At 35.8% G+C, this 15,591-nt stretch overlaps 3 protein-coding genes across 6 annotated transcripts; 1 reads left to right on the forward strand and 2 right to left on the reverse strand.

Annotated features, from left to right (window-relative positions):
- Positions 1-1,352: 1,352 nt before the first annotated feature.
- On the reverse strand, positions 1,353-8,951 carry LOC110419191 (aconitate hydratase, cytoplasmic-like). Of its 3 annotated transcripts, none has more exons than XM_021432122.2 (21): positions 8,521-8,951; positions 8,110-8,214; positions 7,738-7,898; positions 7,561-7,653; positions 7,268-7,453; positions 6,927-7,088; positions 6,525-6,669; positions 6,280-6,422; positions 6,118-6,174; positions 5,951-6,030; positions 5,795-5,870; positions 5,143-5,328; positions 4,717-4,784; positions 4,465-4,583; positions 3,857-3,978; positions 3,353-3,451; positions 2,787-3,266; positions 2,549-2,647; positions 2,171-2,413; positions 1,956-2,043; positions 1,353-1,609 (listed from the first exon to the last, which is right to left on the reverse strand). In XM_021432122.2, exons 1-20 carry the CDS (start codon positions 8,822-8,824, stop codon positions 1,975-1,977), a joined length of 2,997 nt encoding a protein of 998 aa, XP_021287797.1. In that variant the 5' UTR covers positions 8,825-8,951; the 3' UTR covers positions 1,353-1,609; positions 1,956-1,974. The 3 variants fall into 3 exon arrangements, with proteins under 3 accessions (XP_021287797.1, XP_021287796.1, XP_021287798.1); XM_021432121.2 differs by having other exon boundaries at positions 1,354-1,645; XM_021432123.2 differs by lacking the exon at positions 8,521-8,951 and having other exon boundaries at positions 1,355-1,645; positions 7,738-7,876; positions 8,110-8,170.
- Positions 8,952-10,616: 1,665 nt separating this feature from the next.
- Positions 10,617-13,806, reverse strand: LOC110419957 (NADH:ubiquinone oxidoreductase, 17.2kDa subunit). 2 transcript variants are annotated; one of them, XM_021433095.2, is made up of 9 exons: positions 13,575-13,719; positions 12,761-12,817; positions 12,546-12,598; positions 12,233-12,284; positions 12,080-12,142; positions 11,937-11,996; positions 11,809-11,839; positions 11,217-11,258; positions 10,617-11,093 (listed from the first exon to the last, which is right to left on the reverse strand). In XM_021433095.2, the coding sequence occupies exons 1-9, from the start codon at positions 13,585-13,587 to the stop codon at positions 11,030-11,032; spliced, it is 435 nt and encodes a 144-aa protein (XP_021288770.1). In that variant the 5' UTR covers positions 13,588-13,719; the 3' UTR covers positions 10,617-11,029. The 2 variants fall into 2 exon arrangements, with proteins under 2 accessions (XP_021288770.1, XP_021288768.1); XM_021433093.2 differs by having other exon boundaries at positions 10,618-11,093; positions 13,579-13,806.
- Positions 13,807-13,919: 113 nt separating this feature from the next.
- LOC110419956 (ATP synthase gamma chain 1, chloroplastic-like) lies at positions 13,920-15,412 on the forward strand. The gene has a single exon (XM_021433092.2). It carries the CDS (start codon positions 14,089-14,091, stop codon positions 15,220-15,222), a length of 1,134 nt encoding a protein of 377 aa, XP_021288767.1. The 5' UTR covers positions 13,920-14,088; the 3' UTR covers positions 15,223-15,412.
- The last annotated feature ends 179 nt before the right edge of the window (positions 15,413-15,591 follow it).

Raw genomic sequence — 15,591 nt, forward strand, 5'->3', positions numbered from 1 at the left:
CAAGCAAATGACTTCAAAAATTTTCAATTTTTATTTGTACGTTTAAAGTACTATTTCCACAATGATAGAAGCTAGAAAGAAAATGTACCTTCTAACAAATTTTTTCTTTAAAAAATAATACTAAGGAGTACCACATGCTGCTCCTATCCCAACTATTATTTCTTTAAACTTATATTTTATAAAAGATATATTTCATCAGTTTAATTTTCTCATATAGCATGATGTGTTTTTCTTCCCAACTAGTTCAAATGAATATATCATGTTCTTCAAAAAAGGTTACATCGTTAATTTTCCTAAATAAAATTTTCAAAATACCCTCAATTCAAAAACTAACAAAAATTGATAATTTATAAGAAAAATTAACAGTATAATCCCTTCCGAAAACAGAATTTATTCACAAAAATTAACAGAGAAATAAAAAACAGATTCGAAACCACATGGAGTGTAGAAACTATTTTCTTTTGTCGTTATAGTCTTTGGCATTTTACTCATTAAAATAATTGGGTATTGGTCAATTAGTTCATGGGGATCCGGCCCTTCAAATAATAACAATATAAAGCCAAAGAAGAAAGAGCTGTTTTTTGCAGACGTGCCCAATAATAGAATTCCATTTGTGTAATCATTTTTAAGGCAAAAAGGCAAAGCTCTCCTTTCTACTCCTAACTTTGAACAAGTAAAATTGGAAAAGAAATAGTCAAAGTAGCATGTATTTCCTGGCATGATAACGACAGCTTTCTGGAAGGAAGTCGATTCATAATTTTATAGGTTAATTGACATAATTAAAGTCATTCTTACTTAAACTTCAATACATAATCATATACATTCTAACACGTAGTTACACTGTTAGTTGCTTGAAAATGATATGGTTTTAACATTATTTGGCTGCATTTTTAGCCTAGTGTGGAAAATTTAAGCTGCATTTTTAGCCTAGTGTGGCAATAGATATTTTGTAATCGAATATCTTAACATTATTTGGCTCGATAAAATAAACTTAAGTACACTATAAATATAATCAAATTTGAATATAATTTAAATAGTAAAATTACTATTTATCACGGATTTAAGTAAAGTTCAAATTATAATGTTAAATATCCACAACCTGAACTCAATTATAAAAAATAATTTTTACTATTAAATTTTAATTATATATTTGTTTATAAATTATTTATAATTAATGTAATACTTTCTAAAATTTATTGTCTTAACTATGATTTTAAATTTTAATTTCTTAATTCAAAAAAATTACACTCATTATGCTCTTATTGCTCAGCTTAAGCTTTACTTAACTGATTTTAACTTTAATGTAAATTCTAAGTTTGAAAATATATTATTTTTTAATTCTGAATTAATTGTATAATTTAATTTATTTATAATTTTTTCTAAAATTGAATATTTAAAAAGTAATGTCTAATCAAGTAGTGTCGAAGATATTAAATTACAAGTTCAACTAGCATTTTCAAATTTTAACCGAGTAATCAATTAATAGAGTTCGGAGTAAGGTACTTGGGAAATAGTATGTACCTTACCCGTCATCATCCCTTGACGCGTAGCATGAACATTAACAAAGACTACTTCGACACTGTCGGCTCTCGTTTTCCACTGCCCTAACCTGGATCACGGCATTGCCCACGTTCAGACAATTTCCCTACAAAGCTTCGCAAGTTAAAAATGATCGCAGCTATTCTCAAGGAGACCTCAAACATAATAGAAAATTTTCTAACTCTTCAATCAAATTCAGAGTCAAACAGATCGCGGAAGACATTACAACAAAATTTCTAGGAAAAAGAAACATATACGATGCATTAGCAATATCTCATTCTATTAAAAAGGGAGCCATGCAGTGCCTTTCCGAGTCTTATTGAGAAGCTTGTGAAATATCTATCAGTTATTGTGCACCTAAACCCCCCATACCCCATAAAGACCAATCAAAGCAGATAACAAAGAGAGGAGGCTACTTATTTGATTCTGAATTGTCTACTCCTCGTTTAGGTTACGAATGATGAATGGAAGAATGCCACCATGATCGAAGTATGCCAATTCCGCCTGCAGACAAATTGTCACGCAAGTTAAATAAGCCTATGCACAAGAAGGAAACAACTCATGCCATAGTATAACGGAACTGGCTGCTTGGCAAAGCCCTCCTTTCCTCTTTCTATCACTCTTGACATACCTCTGTATCGAAGCGGACAGTACACGTGAAGGATTTTCCAGTGCTAGTTGTGACGGTAACATCTTGGCCAGGCCTTATCTCACTGATTTTACTTGGAAGGTCAATTGAATAGCGTTCATGGCCTGTTAATCCTAGAGTATCTGCATCCTCACCAGGATTGAAACAAAGAGGTATGATTCCCATACCAACCAGATTACTACGATGGATTCTCTCAAAGCTCTTGGCAATAACTGCTTTCACTCCCTGAACAAAGCAGAAAAACCATTGGGATGAAAGGGTGAATAAGAGATAGTAGAGGAGAGCTAGAAACAAAAACAACATGAAAACTGTGATGCTCTGATATTAAGGATTAGTAAGTACTAAGTTAGGTGTCCCCACCAGTAGCATTGGACCCTTGGCAGCCCAATCTCGTGAACTGCCACTTCCATATTCTGCTCCAGCTAAGACAATAGTGTCTTGCCCAGCAGTTTTGTACCTCTGCAAGTAGAAAATATTCACTATTAGTAATTATAGGCTAAGATGAATCAATGAATTTTTAAATACCAATGCTAAACACAATTAGTAATTATAGTCTAAGCTGAATCAATGATTGTTAAATACCAATGCTAACACTCACCATTGCTGCATCATAAACATGAAGCTTCTCTCCTGTTGGAATATGAATTGTCTCTGGACCAACTTCTCCCCGCAAAAGCTTGTTGACAATGCGGATATTGGCAAATGTGCCCCTTGCCATCACTTCATCATTGCCTCGACGACTACCATAAGAATTGAAGTCCTTGTGATTCACCCCACGCTCAAGAAGATACTTAGCAGCAGGGCTATCCTTGTGGATACTACCTGCTGGAGAGATATGATCAGTAGTAATACTGTCACCAAAATTGACTAAGCAATAGGCATCTTTCACTCCATGTGGGCCTGGTGGTTCTACAGTGATGTTTTTGAAGTATGGAGGTTCATGAATATATGTTGAGTTTGGATCCCAAGAATAAAGAGTGGAAGCAGGGACAGAAAGCTGATTCCACATAGGGTTGCCCTTTGTGATAGCTGCATATGTGCTCTTGAACATATCAGGCAACACACTAGATAGAACAACCTGTCACAGCATGGAATTGCACATTATTTGGGCTCAAAAACATTAGCAATATTGTCTCATTTCAAATGGTTTCACTATGCATTTACCTGTGCAATCTCTTCATTGCTAGGCCATATATCCTTGAAATATACACTCTTACCATCCTTTCCTGTTCCTATGGGCTCTTTCTCAAAGTCAATATCAACCTAAAAATATCGCAAAAGGAGAAAAGGATTCAGCATGACATGTCAACGATACCGTTCATGAAAAAGTAATGATGGCTATTGGCAAAAGAGAGAATTGGCATCCTCATAAACCACAATTCTTTCAACTTCTAAATTTTAAATTTGAGAGCTTGGATTCATGATGCATCACTGTCGTGCAAATCTAGGTAGATAAATAGAGTTTTTCACATTGAATATGGTTTGAAAACCAGAAAAAGGCCAATTAATACAAGAGAAAACCTGCAACTCCTAATTTTGAAACTCCAATTGCATGAATGGTATTCAACTGGATTGCCTAAAATAAGAAAAATTACCAGATGCTGCACTTCTATTATATCAAAAGGAATAGAAAAACACCGACAATACAGGTGATGATAATATACATACCGTACCAGTAAGGGCATAGGCAACTACTAATGGAGGTGAAGCAAGATAGTTAGCTCTCGTTAGTGAATGAACACGACCTTCAAAGTTTCTATTCCCAGAAAGAACTGCAGCAGCAATGATATCTGTAACAGTAATCAATATAGTTATTAGTGAAGAGAAATTAGTGAGCAAGGAACAAAGGCTGAGCAAAATGAGAAAGATAATGACAGTAAAAAGCAGGTGCTGAGAAATTGGTGAAGGCAGATTATTAGAGAAAAACCAAAAGAACCAATAGGAGTAAACAACAATCCAATTTGTACGGACACAACCAACAGCAATATATAGATCAGAACAGTGAACAGAAAGAATTAAGAAGGCAACAAGTATGAGTTGAAACAAGATAAGGATTGGCCTTAAGTCTAGAACCAAAAAATTCAGCACACTCAGCAACTTCCTGAAAATTTAACTATAAATAAAGCAGGATAGACTTTTAAGTATCATTGGAGATTATCCCAAATCATCACTGAAAAAGGACCCCAAACTGCCAAGAAAAGGTTTAAACTGTATTGTTTTGAAGCTCTACCGGCAATCATAAAGAAGACGATTTAGCATATAACATAAAACATTACCATTTTCTGAAATTGCTGAAGCAACTGTTTCATCAAGTTCTCCAGAATTCCCGATACAAGTTGTGCACCCATAACCAACAATATGAAAGCCCTGCTGGTTCAGGTACTTTTGCAGCTCACTAAATACACCAAAACAACAATCTAATATTACTGTTTTTATAGATATTTTCTTATACTCTTAAAAGGGATGAAATAGAGAGACAATTTGGATAACTAACCCCATAAAGAAAAAACCGTAAGCAACCAACATACCTCTGGAGCAAATACTTTGTCACAACTCCAGAACCAGGAGCAAGACTTGTTTTAATCCATGGCTTGACCTGGGACATAATAATGTGAATACATGTTATGACATAACACAAAAGACTCATCTGCCAGCTCTACAGAGTTGAGGTTGGTGTCCATTTTTACTTCAACAAAGAGAAAAGAAAACTCACAAAAAAAACACACTCAAGTAAGATCCACAAGTTTAAAATTTATAAAGAGATGATGACATGAGATTATGGTAGTCAAGTATAATCCACAACTACTAATGACCAAACTTTAGCAACAGTTGAGGAACATAAGATAATGGTTCAAGTTTAATTCACTTCCTAACAGTTGATGTGCATGCCCAAATAAGGTTCACACCTCAAACGGTTAACAAACAGAGAGCACACTCAAGAAGCTAACACTAACCTCCAAACCTAGTTCACAGGCCTTCTTAGCAACAAGGCCAGCCCCAAGCATGACACTAGGGTTTGACGTGTTTGTACAACTTGTGATAGCTGCAATAACAACACTACCATGCTTAAGTTCAGCAGGCAGGCCATGAAATGTGAACTTAGCAACTTTGTTCTGCTCTTCCTTTGGCACAGCAAAACCCTGCAACGAAACAAGGATGAGATAACTATGGCATGATGTACAGATAAATATATGCATTAAATGTGTTCAAAATTTTATCCATGTAGAATGATGGACAACTGACAAGTTTAAGGTACATAAGGAGGTCTACTGGGCCTAAGGCTACCCAAGGAGAGGTAGCACTCTAAACCATAAAGGAAACACCCTTACCAAGGTTTGAACTTGTTTCTAGCAAAGGGATAATGTCAACATTTAGCCCTTGTACGTTAGAGAAATGTCTGATGTGGTAACTGCACTAACAAAATGTTCAATGTGGTATCCATACTAAAAAAATGTTCAATGTAGTACCCAAACTTTATCCCTTTTTAAATTTTCTTAGTACAAGGGCTAAATGTGACATTATCCCTTTAGTAAACTTACATTATGGAAAGAAATCAAAGAAGAGACTTGTGATGAACCATCTGCGACAGAGCTGTCTGTGTCTAACCTTGAATCCTACATTTTTGTTAAGACATGCATGCCAGTCAGCCTTCATGTCTTTCAAAGGAACTCGGTCATGGGGCCTATTAGAGAGCATCAAAGAAAACTGTAAATCAGAAAAGATAATGAAGACACATTAAAATAATATAAGTAACAGGCATACCGCTTTGGCCCTGAAACACAGGGTTCAACATCAGCAAGGTCCAACTGTAGATAAGAAGAGTATGCTTTTTCTTGTTGAGGCTGCTCATCGAAATAGTCCTCTTAATGTCAGATTGATAATACCATCTAAATATAAATTCCTATCAAAAAGAGTTCAGGAAGCATTACCTCATTGTAGTCAACAAACATCTTGTTTGCACGCAAATAAGCTTCTATGATTGAAACCTGATAGATCAAAAACATAGGTCAAACCACCCAGAAAACCTTAAAAACAACTAAGTTGAGCATATTAGCACAAGATAGGAAACCCAAGGAAAAGAAAGAACTCACTGTCTCATCACTTCTACCAGTTAACTTAAGATACTGCAGTGTTACATGATCTACAGGGAAGAAGCCCATGGTCGCTCCATATTCAGGAGACATATTTGCAATAGTGGCTCGATCAGCCAGAGATAATTCAGCCATACCCTCACCTACATGCACATTAAAAATTATAAATATGATGATAAAGGCAAGTACATTGGACGTAATGGTTAAATTTTCTGTCTTCAGAGATTTGTGATCAAAGAGCTAACCATAGAACTCAACGAATTTGCCAACAACACCATGCTTCCTCAACATCTGTGTCACAGTCAAAACCAAGTCAGTGGCTGTGACACCATCACGCAATTTCCCAGACAGCTTGAACCCCACAACACCAGGCAACACCATGCTCATGGGCTGTCAATTTGCAACATAAAGCATTAGAAGCAACAATAAAATCAATGGTTCATTAAGATAGCAACACCTAGAGTAACATGAAAGCACCTTTTAAGTCAAGTCTACAACAGAATAGCTACAAAAGAAAATGAATCATCAAAGTTTGGGGACCAAGTAAATAAATGATATACAGGAAAATAAAGATGCATATTGCTACAACAAAACAACAAAGGAATTTCTATAATTACATGTATTATATAAAATGGGGCGGAGATTACCTGACCAAGCATTGCAGCCTCTGCTTCAATTCCTCCAACTCCCCAACCAGCAACTCCTAACCCATCTATCATAGTTGTATGGGAATCAGTACCAACAACGCTATCAGGGTAGAGTATTCCATCAGTGTTAAAAACAACACGTCCAAGGTATTCCAGGTTAACCTGCAATTTCATTGAGAGACATACTCAATGCCAAAGCAAATAAAACACAACAGAATTAAAGTGAGGCATCAATCAAACACAATTCAGCATATGATCATAATTATGACCCCTTAACGGACCTCATTATATCTGATAGAGGAAGAATTACACCATCAGTATAAGATGCAAAGTGTCTTTACCTGATGAACAATTCCAGAACCAGGAGGAACAACAAGCATATTATGAAAAGCAGATGAACCCCATTTAAGGAAAGCAAATCTCTCTCTATTCCTCTGAAATTCAAGTTCCATGTTTGCTTGTACTGCATTTGCAGATCTTGCAACATCAACCTGAACTGAATGATCAACAACGAGGTCTACTGGAACCTGGGAGCAAATATAATCCTTTAAATGAAGTGTTGTAGTATCTACTGTCAAAGATACTAAAGCCACACTATAGAAGGAATAAGGGCATGTAAGGGTCAACTACAAACCAACGGATTAATCTTCTTAGGATCATTTCCAAGATTCTCCATAGCATCCCGCATGCTAGCAAGGTCGACTACAGCTGGCACTCCAGTGAAATCCTGGTTTAAGAGAGCAAAGTTTACAGTGTGCAAAACATATTTTAATTTTGAAGATAAGATTCATGATCATATTATGTGACAAACCTGTAAGAGAACACGAGCAGGCTTGAAGGGGATTTCAACTTGCTTCGGTGATGTATTCTCCCAATCAACAATCTTTTCAACATCATCCTTTGCAACTTGAAAGTTGTCACAATTACGTATAGCAGATTCCAAAAGGATCCTTATTGAGTATGGCAGATGGTCTGCATTATTAAAAGCAACCAACAAATTTTGTGCAGTGATACATATCTACAAGTTTCAGAGTGAAATACAGTAACAGGTTATCTTAATTCACAATATTCATCTGATTTTCTGATAAGTAAAAAGCATAACTTAACGTGATACATTGAAAAGATCCCACATATAGTATGAAGGGAATACAGTAGATTGGAGGCATGAGTTTCGTCAGCATACCAATTCTTGGATCATTCAAAGCAGGTAAGCTATAGAATTTGCCATACTCTCCACCCCCAGGCTTGGGAAGACTTGTCAACACTCCCTTGAAAGGATGTTCAGAAGCTGTATAGATGCAGAAACATATAAGAATTAGAACACTTTTTAAACAGCAATATTATATTTCCCCATCAACATTTGGAGCATAATACAAAAAAATTTCCCGCCAATTTCCTCATCAATAAAAAAAACAAAGACTCCGAAGAGAATTTGTCATCAAAATCAACCGCGAAATCATATTTTTAACTCTCATTAACATAAAAAAAATCACTCAACTAATCACCAAAGTAACAACCTGCAAGCAAAGTCAGCCAAAACAAAAAAACAAATCAATCTAACTTAAACAACTGAATCCAAAAGAGTTACGCATACCAATAGTAGCGATCCTCCGGCGGAACCTCTCCATCACCGGAACAGCGCTCCTAACCTGAGCACGAAGGCTTCCCGGCGACTTCCAATTGACTCCGTGGCTCCACCTCGGCGCCGAGCACCGCAGCGAACGGAGCGCAGAAGAGAAGCTCAACGACCGGTACTTCTGGTTCCAGAACGAAGCGGAAGAAGCAGCACAAGACTGCGAAGCAATCGGCGACGAAACTCTACCGCACATAGAAGGCGACAATGACACCGTCGTCGTCGTCGAAGCTAGCCTCGAGTCAAATTGCGCCCTACAATACATCGCTAAGGTTTTTCAATTTCTCTAATTTTATTAAACTTTCAAATTAGAAACCCTATTTTCTTTTATTTATTTATTTTATGAAGAAGCTGCTGGAAGGAGAAATGGTAGCAGCTTCGCTCAGTGAGCTCCGAAGAAGAAACGAGAGAATCTTACGACTGTGAAATGGGGGTTTATATACGGGGAGAAAAAACGGTGGGGATTTTATCTACCGTTGGATGAGAGATAACGGTGGAGATTCGGTAGGTCGTTTGACTTTGACTCTCGATTTGATTTTGTTTAATCATTGTAATTTGTCTTTAAGCTGAGGGAATGATTGTCATATTAAGGTAAAACAATGGCGCGTGCTAGCACACGTCTAAAAGATTGAGGAAATCAATAATTTCATAAAATACCTTATTGGATAATTTAAACTTTAAAGTTCCATTATATTGAAACTTTTTATTTTTTACTTTTTATTTATTATTTATTTTTATAAAAAATAAAACAAATCAATCAAATAAATTTATGTTTAACTAGTTACAAGCCCGCAACTCAAAAGCAATCAAGATAAAATCCATTTCTCAATGATTTAAAACCTGAGTATGTATTTACTTTTTTTTTATAATTTTTTAATATTATAATATCAAATTAATAAAAAATAAAATGAATTTTGAATTATAATATCTTAACAGATGTGTCTTTAATATTAAAAATATAAGCTTTTCACTCGTGACAAAATGACATGAAAATTTACCTAACTCGTAATTGACATGAGATTTTTTAAAAAAAAATTAGGATAAGATAAACCTAAATCGATAAAAATTGATCACTTCAAAAAGAAAAAGTGAAATTAATCTTATTAAGGTTTTTATTAATACAAGTACCTAAAAGTAATACCCTTAATTAAAAATCAAGTGGTGCAAATGTTCTTTCATTCAAGAATTGGTCCCAAACTCAAAGGAGAAGAATTTGATGTGGGCTAAATTTTATTTATTGACCAAACCTTTTGGTTGAAGGGGCCGAAGCCTTTCACAAGTACAAGAGGACAGTAGACTTTCAAGGCCATCTCTTTTGGGTTCATATCAGGACCACAATAGGAAGGGCAAGGCTGGTTCATGGATAGACTTATTCTGTCTTTTTGTCGTTTGCCTTGTTGGCAGCTTCTTACTTTTATTTTTGCTTAAATAACAAAAAAAAATTTCTGAATTATATGCACTTTTACAATTAAATCTTTATATCCGATTAAACATCTATTCTTTTATTCAATTGAATCATTTCTCGTATCGAATGTTGTTCTCAACATTAACGATCACTTATTGTGTAAAGATTTAACGTACTGTGTTGATTCAATAAATAAAAAATTGATAACATGTGATGTGATATATTACATTCTTATCCTACATTAACACACGCCAATTGGATTCTACATATATAAAAAGTGATAATTGTCACTAGGAACGACATCTGTTATATTTCCATACAAGAGTTCAATGGAGTAAAATAAAAATAAAAATAATAAGAACTCAATTGGATACAAATTAAAAAAAAGCTTAATTGATTATGATAAAAATATATGAACCGATTGCAACAATTTATATAAATCAAGGGTTTTTTTTTATTTATTTACGCCCACTGAGAGAGAGACAAGAGAGTAGTGGGATAGGTGGGTGAGTTTGGTCTTCATGGAGAATGTTTACTCCTCGAAAATTTAAGTGGGAATGACCATTGTATGAATGTTATGGTCTTATGAATCTCTAACAAGCAATTAGATGATATGATTACTCTATGTTGATTTCCAAAACCCAGAAACAATTTTCCTGCAAAATTAAACTTTCCATGCTCATGTTCATAATCCACTGAAGATGATTTAAGACTGATGAGTACTATTGTTCATATCCAAATGTTCTTAGGGAAAGTGACAAAAGAATATTCCCAAAATTTTAGCACCCTACATTTCCGGGCTAGAACTTATACATCATGATACAGAAAAGGTTTGAAATTTACCCCTGCGATCATATACCGATGGAGAGGATTTGAACATCAAGTGTCATCTATGAAAGCTCAAATGGACGAAAAAAGAATTTGGATGTAATCAGCTAAAGAATGTGTTCATTTAGATTGCCAAAAAATTTGAGGCTTCACAACCAACAAATGCAATTTATCTCTGAGTAGAATCTGTGGCATGGATCAAAGGCGAAGACGATATTCCTTAACATGTGTTGATTATCATGTTGGCGGTTGCCATGTTCCTGGCTTGTAGGATGCACCGGAACCTGTTGGTTCTGAAGACCTGAAAAAAAGTGTAGAGAATAAAAGATTATGTATTTTGTGTTAGCAAAATTAGTAAGTAGAACATAGCTATGAAGTTGGCTTGCTCTGCATATCATATTTTCAGAAAGCGTCTGAAACTTACTCCGGAAGTGGTTTTCCCTTCTCTTCCTGTGTCTCTTTGGTCCTATAAATATGACGCATGATGTTAAACACATATATGTAGCAAGCAGTTTTCATGATATGATAAAAAAAAAAAAAAGATCAAATAAACCCAAGTGACAACTCAATTTACCAGATACCACTTTTTTGCTGTATACTTAAGAAAAAGGGGTAAAGGGAGAAGCATTCTTGTCTTTAGATAGGAGGTACAACTAGTCAAACTACCAATTATGCTATACCTTAGCTGCCACACTTCGTTTCTACGAAAGGTAATGCAAAAGGACAAAGATTCATTCATCATCTAGAAAAACAGAAATAGGAAGGAACAAAAACAGAGGCCTAAAGTGAAGAAGAAACAATAGGGCAGAACCAAGTTGGATGTAAAAGCATCTCAAGTGGGTCAGGAACAGCATTCATCAGTGCAGTTAGAGTGAAAAAGAAAGGAAATCCAACATGGGAATTAGATTAGGAGAATAATAAGCCACTCTGATAAACAATTCAATAAGTTTGTACTTTAATTACTTCAACTCTCAGCAATGTTTTAGTCATGTTATAAAACAGTACATGTCACCCACCTTTCATCTGATGCTTGTTCAACTTTGTCACCTGAGAGTAAAAACAAAAGAACGAAAATATCATCAGCACCAAAGCTTAAAATAGTATTGATCATATTTTAGGACATATCGGTAAAAGAATACAATACCTTCCGAAGCAGATGGAAATTGCCGAATGAAGCTTTTTAAGTCTGGACCTCCTACTTTACCTATTAATTACAGCACAATTATCAACAATTACATGAGCAAAAAGAGAAAAGGGAGATCGAAGCACACAAGAACAGCAGCTTACCAGAGCTCACAACCTTCTTACTGCCTTCTCTGGCTTTCCTTTCCTCTTCTTCCTCTTTCAAAACTTTTCCAAAAAAAAAAAAAAGGCAAGACAAATCATTATCAGAGAATACAGTGGCAGAACATGTTAAGTGATGATCCTAAGAATACGTACGAGTAACGTTAAGCCTAACACGTTCCCGCCTTGCTTCAAGTTCCATTATTTCCTGAAGATAAAAACAATAAACTATCAAATCAAACTTAAAATCATTCCACCACGATATCTTAATGGAAACACTAGTAACTAAAGTAAAAGACTATGGTACCAAAATGTTTCTATCAAATATAATATCTATTTAAGAGATTTTATGCATTTGAATCATAATTCTGCTACACTTCATCCTTGGGTGAGGGAGATTTTTGCTGCTTCGAGAAGTGGAGGGAGGAGGCGGCTGTCAAAGTATGCAACGAAATACATTTGTAAGTACCTCCGGAGTTGGAACTTTCTTTCGCTGCCCATTCAACCAACATATCCATTCAACTATAGCAATCAAATTGCAAGAAACCATAAGTATTGGAAACAAACAATGCAGTTTATACTATAGTTAGTTTTCAATGAGAAGCCTGATCAGTTAATATGAATGTATTTCTGTCTACTCTATGCTATGGTCAACAAGTGAGCAACTTTCACTAAAAAGCTTACCGGGGATTGTGGTTGGATCTCGCTCTCCTTTGAATTCCACCCATCTTTTCTCCTTGACTAGTACATAAACAAAACTATAATGTCAGAAAAACGTAATAGTAATGGCATACGAAAACATAATTGTATATCATTTCCAAATAAGTTGTTCTCCCCTCTGCTTTATTTTTTCTTTTTTCGTTTTTCTTTCTCCCTACTCACAACCTCATTATAGGGGTAAGTGTACTCCAGTATGAGACCTTAAGATAATTGAACTTCTCACTGGACCAATACCTTGGAGCAAGATCGTGTCATAGTTTAAAATTTCCATCATAAACAAAACTGAAACTCAGCTCAACAACACGGAATAAACATAATTAGACGATGAATAAGTAGAGATTTAAGTTTTTCTCAGGAACCAAATGGCATTAGAGCTATCCATTTTCCTACTACATTGATAAATTGAAGGCTTCAAGTCTTTTCCTTACATTATTTCATTAACAAAGAGCTAACCTCCAAACAAATCAAATATCTAACACAAGAGAAGATCACAGGAGAATCCAAGTATCCAATCACTAATTTGAAATCACAAAGAACATAAAATGCAATCCAAAACTTTGTTCTTCAAAAATCCCAGATGGAAAATCCATGAATTCATATAGAAAACTCCACGAAACCAAAGCAAAAAGTTCAAAAAAATAAAATTCAAAAGAACTAAGGACCTCTAGTATAAAACCCACATAGCAAATGCAAAAGCAGGATCATTAACGAATACCCATATCCATAAAAATGCAAAACTAGAAAAAAAAAATTGTAAAGAGAAGGGAATGAGACCCACTTACGGATACCATCAATCTCTTCTTTTCTAGTGAAGTAACGATTCCCAGCTTTGTCTACACCTATGAATGTTCTGTTGCTGAAATACCCAGCAATTCTCGCAAACAGCTTCGACATGTCTGCGTCCAAAGCTGCGCTTTTTTGGCTTTTGGTCTGTTCAATTAAGGACCTGTGCGCACGGAGACTGAAGGTGGCGGAGACGGAGTAACTCCAAACGACATACCGTTTTGCGTTTTAAGCGTTCATGCGTGGACTCCACTTTTTGTGGGCTCTGTTTCTTACCGAGTAAAAATTATTAATTAATCCGTCCCTAATAACTCGTAGCTGTCCAAACAGAGCATAAGGGCAAAAGAACAAAGTCCGAACTCCAAATCCTTGTTAGATTGTTCCCCAGATCATTGTCGTTTCTATTTGCCATCACTTAGGAACTCACTTCACTTTGGTCTGTCTGTACAAACTGAGAAGTTAAACCCAAAGCTTAAACCCAAAACCCGCAAAAACCCTCTCTCAAGACTATGTATTCTTCAAATCTACCAACTTGGATCTCATCAAAACCTTCAAATTCCAACCAAAATGTACTTTTTCATCAATTTAACCAAAACACATTTCTCCAATTCCCTCAAATATTACCCCTCAAAAGCCTCTCTCTATCTCCTTCACATTTGGCTCCAGTTCAAAGCAGTCTTCGTGAGCTCCGAGAGCGGATTGCAACAGTCAAAAACACTCAAAAAATCACTGAAGCAATGAAGCTGGTGGCAGCTGCAAAGGTGAGGAGAGCTCAAGAAGCTGTCATCAATGGTAGGCCTTTTACTGAGGCTTTAGTTGAGTTCCTTTACACCATTAGTGAAAATTTACAATGTGAAGATATTGATTGTCCTTTAACTGTTATTAGGCCTGTAAGGAAAGTAGCTCTCGTTGTTGTAACTGGTGATAGGGGTCTTTGTGGTAGTTTCAACAATGCAGTGATTAAAAAGGCTGAGTCCCGGATTGTGGAATTGAAAGGTCTTGGATTGGATTATACTGTTATCAGTGTAGGGAAAAAGGGTAATTCTTATTTTAGGCGTAGGGATCATGTTTCGGTTGATAGGTTTGTTGAAGGAGGAGGGTTTCCTACGGCGAAAGAGGCTCAAATAATTGCTGATGATGTTTTTTCATTATTTGTTACTGAAGAGGCTGATAAGGTTGAGCTTTTATATACAAAGTTTGTATCTTTGGTGAAGTCAGATCCAGTAATCCGTACTTTGCTTCCACTGTCAGTGGAAGGAAAGGTTTTTGATGTGAATGGGACTTGTGTTGATGCTATGGAGGATGAGTTGTTTAGGTTGACAACCAAGAGAGGGAAGCTGGTTGTGGAGAGGGATAGGGTGAGGATGGAAGGAGGGGGAATTTCACCTCTTATGCAGTTTGAGCAAGATCCAGTTCAGATTCTGGATGCCATGATGCCTCTCTATTTGAATAGTCAGATCTTGAGGGCATTGCAGGAATCATTGGCGAGTGAGCTGGCAGCTAGAATGAATGCAATGAGTAATGCTACTGATAATGCAGTTGAGTTGAGGAAGAATCTTTCCATTGTTTATAATCGGGAACGGCAGGCAAAAGTCACTGGTGAGATTTTGGAGATTGTTGCTGGAGCTGAGGCACTTACATAGTCTCATAGTTTGACCATCTTTTTCTCTTTCTTTCTTCTTATTCATTTCTCCTTTCTCCAATATCCTTCTGTTGGTGAAAATATTGTGATTTGCTAAATATGCTGGCAATGAAGTGCTTAGTTTTATATACCACAGCATGTAACTTGAGCTTCTTATTTTGGGAACTGAATAAAGAGAAATTTTTGTTCAATGATTCTATTATTCTTGCACCTTTTGCTCTGTTATATTCTCCTTTATCTTCAATCGTATGCTCTGTCTCACTGTTCAGCATGGTGCATTTTTCTGTAGTTAAAACTACTCTATATGCATCAAGGCTACACAATGCCAAATCCTGGTTACCTTTTTTCTATTCAGTTTCTGCGTCTTAAT

This window comes from Theobroma umbraticum, unplaced genomic scaffold, assembly GCF_002168275.2.
Source record: "Theobroma umbraticum cultivar Fairchild unplaced genomic scaffold, ASM216827v3 scaffold_67.0, whole genome shotgun sequence".
Taxonomy (NCBI): Eukaryota; Viridiplantae; Streptophyta; class Magnoliopsida; order Malvales; family Malvaceae; genus Theobroma; species Theobroma umbraticum.